At 39.5% G+C, this 9,154-nt stretch overlaps 1 protein-coding gene across 1 annotated transcript; it reads left to right on the top strand.

Annotated features, from left to right (window-relative positions):
* Window positions 1-5,411: 5,411 nt before the first annotated feature.
* On the top strand, window positions 5,412-6,512 carry npy8br (neuropeptide Y receptor Y8b; the record flags this gene model as incomplete). The annotated part of the gene is made up of 1 exon (XM_080738038.1): window positions 5,412-6,512. The coding sequence occupies one exon, from the start codon at window positions 5,412-5,414 to the stop codon at window positions 6,510-6,512; it is 1,101 nt and encodes a 366-aa protein (XP_080594164.1).
* Window positions 6,513-9,154: the final 2,642 nt, after the last annotated feature.

Below are 9,154 nucleotides of genomic sequence, written 5' to 3'. Positions count from 1 at the left end.
GTGTATTGCAATCTGTTTCTTTCTGATACACAAGGTAGCAGACAGACTGACGGACAGATGGACAGACAGACAGACAGACAGACTCTATTCATCATTATCCACATGTCTAAAACATGTACCTTTTACTCAAGTTAGGATCATAACCATTTTGTAATGTCACAAAGCTTTGGATTTCCTCCAAGGCACCCTTAAAAATACAGAAGAGGTCATAAATGTATCTAAGCCATAGGTTATTCATAGACATTCTTTATAGGATTGTATATGCTGTTGTTTTTTTTCCTGCAAAATGACATAAACAAGACAACAGGTTAGCATGTTTGGTGCAAAGATGGAGCGGAGCCCATGGATGTACCAGTCTGTAAATAAAAATCACTGTCAAAACTGAAATACTTATATTTCAGGATCAAAAGAGGCTAAATCGTTGTGTTGACATCTCTACTTGGCAAATAAATAATGTTTGAAGGCAATGAGACTGGTCAGCATTGTGTGGTGTGTAAAGAGAAAGACTTGCAGTGACATGATCTGACATCTAAAGGTAATCAAGTATCATCGTGTAGATCAGAAATATCGGAGATTTTATTTATCAAATCTTTTGAATACTTATAAGAAGGTAACTTGTGAACCAAGGGTTTAATGAAAACATTTACAAATTCAGATAAGGTGATGACTGAGAGCCAGTTGATTTGTGCCACAATAGGGCATCCAGTGGAGTGGTGACCTATACTGAAGTAGGTCTATATTAAGATTCCATAAATGCCATTGAGTCATACAGGTGAAACAATTTGGTTTTATTCTGGGGCTACTGGGTCAGATTCATGGTCGTGGAGGTCAACAATGTTGACAGAAATAAAATAAATGGATAAATATGAATAAGAGATGTTATAATGAGAGTCCTATTAATGGCTTTTTAAGGCTATATATATATGTGTGCTTGTGTGTATATATATATATATATATATATATATATATATATATATATATATATATATACACTGTAATTATACTGTAATTGAGATTTTGGGCACATTCTGATCATATAGCCTGCATGCATTTATGATGCCATTTTTGTAATTTGGCATTTCCTTCATATATGGGAGCTTGGGAGGATATTTTGTTAATTTGATTTAATAGTTTTGGTTCTTTTTTTTAATCCATTAAAATTGTTAAATCTGTCCACTTAAAAATGTATAGATATCGGCCTACTATCATTCAGTACCCAATAACTGTTATTTTTATTGAATATCATCTGGACCAGACTAGTTGGCTGACGATCACTAAATTATTTCAAAATCACTCCTGTAGGTCTCTACGTGTTTCCCCGGTGTGCCGACGCGTATGTGCGTGTGCGCGAGCGTGTCAAGTGAAGCAGTCTATTGGCTATTATGTAACGCGTTTTCAATCACATCCCCTCTGGTGCGCTCTAAGGCATCTGGTCGCTTTAACGGTGGGACTACACCAAGCCGTTTCGCGCGCGTCAGTGCGTGTGCGTGCGTATGCGGGGCGCGCGCGCGTATGCGCGTTTTGGATAGATCCAATACATATTAATTCAGCCGGCTACACCAGGCGTACGGATAGCGCGAACCACGGATACGCATTCCCTAAAAATAGGATCGGTTCTATTTTTTAAGCAGGCGTATGCGTTTTGTACACAGACTATCTGGTCTTCCTCACATATACCCCCTCCTTGGTGTAGCCTGGAGCGTTTACGCATACGCGAGCCTCTTCACGGACAGTACGCGCGTATGTGCAATTTTTTTGGTGTAGTCCCACCGTAAGAGGAATCTGGGACTGTATCGTTTGAATGTGTTCTTGCAGGGACAGACCTCCTACGTTCTATCTCCTTATAGTCAGAAACTCTGCTATGTGATGTCTGCACTGGATCATCACAGCATTGTTCCAAGTTCAAAGAGAGGGGAGAACATTGACTCTGGTAAGTGAAAATTAGGCTACTATAGTGTGACTGTGACAACAACTAACTAAAAGATGTTCTTTTTTTTTTTATAGCTCATGTATTTTCAGAGTGTGGGGACTGGGGAGAGCTGCCTACCTGTGTATTTTCTGTAGCACAGGACAGGTTATTAATTTCATTTTCACATTCGCAATGGTGCTCTTTTTATGAAACGGAGGACATGACAGAGAAAAGAAAGAAATATGCGAGAAATGTTAAGTGATATCGTCGTTAACTCGTTATGGGAGATTGGGAGCACTCGCGTCTAAAACCAAAAGAGCGTCTCTGACTCTAGCCTACTGGGTGCGAACCTACCTGTCAAGAACTAGTCAGGCATAAGTCAATCTGAGAACAGCCCACTGAACACCAGCCGGCAGTTTGTCGAAGGATAACGGCGATCGAGGGTAGGAAATATGACACTTCCCACTTTATACAGTCTCAGACAGGTAGGCTGCGTGACTCTCCTTATAGCCTTTTCCCCCATGAGCGAATCTGCGAATGTGGGGGCTCTGTAGCATTTGATGCACGAAGTGCTTTCATCCATGAATTTGCTTATTTCCCATAAATCTGATATTAAACTAGCCTGCTCCCTTAGGCTATCCCTCAGTGACTTATTCTTTCCTCAACTAAGCTATTATAGGCCAATTTGATTCATACACTCTTAAAATTGTTGGGTCAAAAACAACCCAAGTTGGTTATTTATGTAACCCAACACGTAACACTGTTTTGGACCAGCCCAACATGGGTTATTGCAGACCAACAGGGTTGGGTTATTGTACAACCAAGTAATGGGTTAAAAGTGACTTTGCTGTTGGGTTAATGTGATACTGCTGATGGGTTGGAATCTAACACCCAAAAATGGCTTAAAAGTGACCTTGTTGTTGGGATTGTACGCTCATTCACATTAAATCTATTCATTTTTTTACAACATTTTCTTCAATGACATTTTTCATGCTTAATCTACTCAAGGAAGAATGCATGCAGAGTAAATTATGCATTTAGTCGTGGCAATATATCACAACTTTGAACACAACAGATTATGTGGTGCTTCACATTAAAAGAACAGCAAACCTGTTTGTATGTGTCAGTCTGGACCATCTTAGTCATGGTTTCTGTTTCTGTAAGCAACTATGTTTTTTTATATATTTTTTAATTAGGGATTATGACTGGGCTACATCCACTGCGATCATCTACAATACAATGTTGTTTTCTCTATCTAAAACCATAAAATAATGGAAAAGTTTGTAAAAAATATCTGTATGGGAGCACAGTTGCATGCTGGGTAACTGCCCACCCACTTAGTTTAACCCAATAGTGGTGCAATTCACAAACCAATGTGTTGATAGACAGAGAGGGCGGGTCTATTTTAACCCAAGTTGGTGCAATGCAGTGAACCATGTGTTGGGTAAACTCGAATTCAAAAGCCTATACCAACACTTGGGTTATGAACTCAATGCATTTTATCTGATGATGTGGGCGGGCCATCCATAGCCCAACAGATGGTTTACTAATTTTAAGTATTTTTAATCCAATGTTTGGTCAAACTGACCCAACCCTTGACCCAACAGTGTCAACCCAGCAAAAGGGTTGAACATTTGACCCAACATTTTTAAGAGTGTATCCTATATTTCTGACACAGTGACACTTTGATGCCTATCTAATTAGCCCATAATGACAGATTGAGTTTGATCACGTCCATAATTACAAGTTAATAATAAATATTGCACCAATGTTGCTATTTTCCCTGTTTGATTTTGAAACATTTTTTGAAAGCTTTCTCCCTCCCCTGGGCTGTCATTTTTCGCAGATGGTCACAGAGGAGATTTTGTGGTCATGTATTACCTCAAGTTCCCAAGCTCAGCCATAAATAATAATTATTAAGACTGCAGAATGATTGGCCAAAGTCTTAAGTTCACATCCTGAATGGTTATGTTGTTGAGAAGACAGTAATAGGCTCCACACAATTTGGGATTCATATCATATTCATATCATACATCGATAATGTAAAAATATCTATAATGATAATAATAATACAAAAAAATAGCTAATCTACAAGCTCACAACACATTAGGATGTGATATTTTCTATAGGGAAGATTAGCACGCCATTCGTAAGATGAATTGTAAAATAGGGCTGAAGTTATTAACTGTATTTGTAATGATCACTTGTGATGTGAGGCAATATAGCATACCATGAGCTTACTGTGACAGTTGGTCATTATGGTACATTTACGATGACAAGCCCTCATTTCAGTATGATAAATGCTTTCAATCGTTAGTGAACATTGTCTATTAGTGAACATTGCCTATAGTGTAAAGACACTATAGTGTAACACACAAGCATGTGTGGGTGACCACGCTCATTGCTCACTCTTGCATGTACCATCTTGGTTACTGTTCATGGTGTTATAGTGTAATGAAATGGCAATTATTTCCCCCAGCACACAGCTTCAGTACATAGGCTACTCAGAGTTAATGAGAAGATATGGGTCCATTTTTGTGTGACCTGTAAAGATGCATTTGGATAAATTGTTGTGTGATCTATAATGGTTACCATTTGGGTAAATCTTTGTCCTCTAAAGGTCTATTTGGATTCCGTTTACATTCTCAGACTTGAAATGAACATGGAGGTGCTTACTGTACAGTTTTGGCTATGCTCAGGATTCTGAAGTGAAAATCATGAATATGACATGGAAAAATAATACATTTCTCAGAGAAAGAAACCGTCAAATTCCCACTGTCGCGTGACAGAAAACAATGAGGAAGACTAATTGTGAAGTAGCAGTCATTAACACGGTTATTGTGATGGAAATTTAAATGATCTTAGCTTTATAATGATAACACTGTCTTCATCTGGGTTGGCTTCTTGATGAAATGCCATAAACGCATCATTTGCTCTTATGGCTAGCATTCAAAAAGAGAGAGAGTTTCTCTCTTTTTCTGTCAGACTCATCATATTTGCATACTAGCACAATTATTCTATTCATCATTCTGGGGTTTGTAATGTTAAATCTGTCTCCCGTGTTTACACAGCTGTAAAAGTAACCACTAAAGACTTTTCAAGGCCAAACGGATAATAATAGAATGCAGGTCACAAGCTTTGGAAACTTGAAACTTGTCCTGTGAAGTAAACTGTTGCTGAACCTTCATGTGTTGTATATGTCTCATTTAAAAGAAACACGGGACAATTCATCAAATTACTTTATATCATAGTAAAAGGGTATAAGTTAATTGTTTTCTTTCCCTATCCACTGCAGTTGTCAGGAATTTGATTTAATTATTATTAATGTGTACAGCTTTTAATGTTCACCTTTTCTTTTCCTCTTTCAGGCAGAAAACGAAGACTACATTAAAAAATGGCAAAAGTAAATGACGATGGACAACTGTGAGAAAATCCATTATTATAGACTGTAAATAATTAGGTGTGAAACAGAGTAATTAAACAATTAGTAATTAATTTGGTCATGGAGTTGCACAACACTAACCACAGCCTGACCTCGTGGAGAGAGATGCCATATTTAACAGAGGAGTGTCCACCCTCAGTTAGTGGCACCACGTTCCTGATCATCGCTTATAGTGCAGTAATAGCGGTGGGCCTCGTCGGTAACTCCTGCCTGGTGATCGTCATTGCACGGCAGAAGGAGATGCACAACGTCACGAACATCTTCATTGCCAACCTGTCCTGCTCCGATATCCTCATATGCATTGTGTGCCTGCCCGTCACCATCATCTATACATTGATGGACCACTGGATTTTGGGCGAGGCCCTGTGTAAGCTCACCCCCTTTATCCAGTGTATATCTGTCACCGTTTCCATTTCTTCCCTTGTCCTTATCGCCATGGAACGCTACCAACTTATCATCCACCCCACTGGATGGAAGCCTGTGGTGGCCCAATCCTATGTGGCTGTATGTATTATCTGGGTGGTGGCCTGCATCATTTCTTCGCCTTTTTTGTCGTTCACTGTTCTCATCAACTCACCTTTCCAGAACCTGAGCGTCCCCTTTCCAGCCAACGACCACCTCGTGTGTATGGAGGAATGGCCCTCGATTAGCAACCGGCTGGCCTACACCACCTTCCTGCTGGTCTTTCAGTACGTCCTACCTCTTGTTCTCATTGTGTTCTTCTACTTGCACATCTTCCTGCGCCTCAGGAGGAGGAAGAACATGGTCGACCGCGCCAGGGACTCCAACCAAAAGAAGTCCAAGGAGTCCAAGAGGATAACCGCCATGTTGGTCTCCATCGTGGTGGCGTTTGCCATCTGCTGGCTCCCCCTCACAGTCTTCAACACGGTGTTCGACTGGCACTACGAGGCCATCCCGTCCTGCCAGCACGACATCATCTTCTCAGCCTGCCACCTCTTGGCCATGGCCTCCACGTGCGTGAACCCCATCATCTACGGCTTCCTCAACAGCAACTTCCAGAAGCAGCTCAAGTCGACCCTGCTGCGATGCCGCTGCTGGGGGGCGACAGAGAGGTACGAGAGCTTCCCTCTCTCCGTTGTCAGCACAGAGCTCACCAAGGGTTCGATTTTGAGCAAAGAATCCATTAGCATGAACACCTAACCTTTAAATGTGAGACAAAAAATAATTGGGACTTTAAAGGAGTAGTTCACCCCCAAAATGACTTTTTTTCTATTGATTACTCATCCCATGGAGACTTGAATTCAATAATATCTTTGGGGTTTTGTCACATTCCTAATAAAAATTGATTACAATAGATTTACCCTCATTGATTCCGGATTTGGACACAAATGCATTTGGGTCTCCATCCGGAATCAATGATGGTAAATGCACTATAATCACATTTTTGTCAATGTGACAAATACAAAAAAAGTATTATTGAATTCAAGTCTCCATGGGATGAGTAATCAATAGAAAAAAAGTCACTCCTTGAATCCTCCATTGTTTTGGTCATCCATTGAGCCTTCTATCCCTGCTTTGTTTTGTGCCAAAACAAGGCTGATATCGCTGGAGTTATAAAACTTGTTAGACTGTCCAGTTGGAGACGAATGTAAACACTTAACAGCCATGGCACACCGCCCTCCATTCAGTTTGACTTCATCTGTAGGAGGAGGAAGTAGATAACCAAATGATGGTGCAAAGGTTGGACGTGTGTGAGTATTGTAGGACTATAGAAGACCCAAGCAGTCTTCCAACTACAATCTATTGTGAATTTCCATGTGTAAATGGCAACACAAACAATCCAAATCTTCTTATCTGAAGATGCTGTACAGTATATCTGCAATGTTACTTCCTTATCATGTGTATTGTTCTGAATTATGGAGTATAGACTGAATACCAGACATTATAATGTGCTTTTTACTTATCTGACCACATGGATGTTATTGACAAGTAGAAGTGGAGAGTGGAAATGTACCTTATGGGAGCTGTAGAATTCACTGTTCTGTGTTAACAGTATTGATTAAAACTAACATAATAAATTAAAGGGATTGTTAACCAAAATGTGTTAATGATTACACTAGCTTATTACATAACTGATGGAGAGCACATCAAATAGCTGCTTAAAAGTTGCCCCAGGCGGTTTCTTTGGATACTGTATTTTAAAATGATTTACTTGCATCATGTTAATGCAGTTTTCACTGCTGCAAAACATTTAAACTATTGAGAAATACGTGATCTATTTCAGAAAAATTTCAACATTGAATGAGTTTGAGAACTACCAACATATTCTCACCTTCAAAAGCAGATGGGGGTGAGAATGGGCTGGAACTACATACATATAATGCTGTCCACCAAGGTCTATGTCCAATTATATTGCTGTACTATAGAGGGAAGGTTTTTGAAATAAAATGTGTCACACAACAACTATAAATCCAGTGCTATAAAATAAAATATAAGAGGCAGAAAGGACTATGTCAATGTAGCGTTCCTCCACTGTATATATCCATAAGTTGATATATGTATGCACTGTAATAGATCTGACACAGTTATACTTCATGTTGTGATTGGCAATAAACAGCACTGTAGCACTGCTGGTATCTCTGCTATAAAACGTGTAGTTGGAAAGTAAACTTATCTTTGTAATATTGAATTAAACCATGTACCAGTGTATGTAACCGTTCAGTGTCTGTTGTAAAACACATCTTTATTGATACGCAATCCAGCTCTTTGAAGGTCCTTACTTTGAGTGTCCTTCCCAGTTTCCCACAGGAAAGCAGTATACTTATTCATAAGGGTACATGAGAAACATGCCAAGATGAATTATGCTATGGCTACACCGATATGTCAAACTTCCTGTCCTCTTTCCTGTCTGAGCATATTTCAAAATGGAAGTAGCCATAAGTCCTCTGTAGCCAAGCAATCTGGTTTGTGACAGTTGACAAAAAAACGTGATTTTAGCTCAGAGAATTGGACATAGTGTACATTTAACACGATTACAGTGTGAGAGATGTCCTCTCAGATGTTTGTCGCAAATACATCCAGAGCAGAATCACTATAATTGCCACATGCTGTAATAAGCATATTGGAATTTGGAGGTATGTGAACATCGCCCATCAAAAGCAAAATGATTCATTAATTGCAGGCTTTCATCTCTCAACTATGGGATCTCACCTTCGCTTTCTCTCTGCATAGTCATTCCCCTGAGCCTGAGGCGAAAGCTTTTGATATGTTTAAACATGAGCTTTTCTAGTCTGCCTGAACAATTGCTTGACTGACTCTATGGTCTCTGGTGTAGCCTACAGTGGGGCAAATATCAAAGTGATATGTGGGTGAGATCCAAGCGGGGAAATATTAACATTAATTTGAGCGTCTAATATTTCAAAAGTATCAACCACTTACACCCTATACTTCATTGACCGGAGAATGCTGAATGTTTGCCCCTGAACAGGGGTGCTAGTGTTCTTACAGGAGATGTAAGTGATTTGTTGTTTTGTTTTGTTTTGTTAAAATAAGTCTTAAATAGCACTATATTACGAAATACATTGTCAGGACGCGATACCAATTCTGTCCAATCAGGAGAGAGAAGTCATACAGGACACAGGATAAAATACTGAGAACATTTAAACTGGAACACTATAATAATTTACACTGATAAAGCTGTGGGGTTCCTATTGGAATCTTAAAATGTAGACTATAGTAATGATGATTACTAACAGAATACATACGTGTGTGTGTGTGTGTGTGTGTGTGTGTGTGTGTGTGTGTGTGTGTGTGTGTGTGTGTGTGTGTGTGTGTGTGTGTGT

This window comes from Nannobrachium achirus (assembly GCF_963921795.1).
Source record: "Nannobrachium achirus genome assembly, chromosome: 12".
In the NCBI taxonomy this organism is placed as follows: domain Eukaryota; kingdom Metazoa; phylum Chordata; class Actinopteri; order Myctophiformes; family Myctophidae; genus Nannobrachium; species Nannobrachium achirus.
Note: the sequence above shows the minus strand (reverse complement) of the source record. Positions and strands in the feature narration are given on the sequence as shown.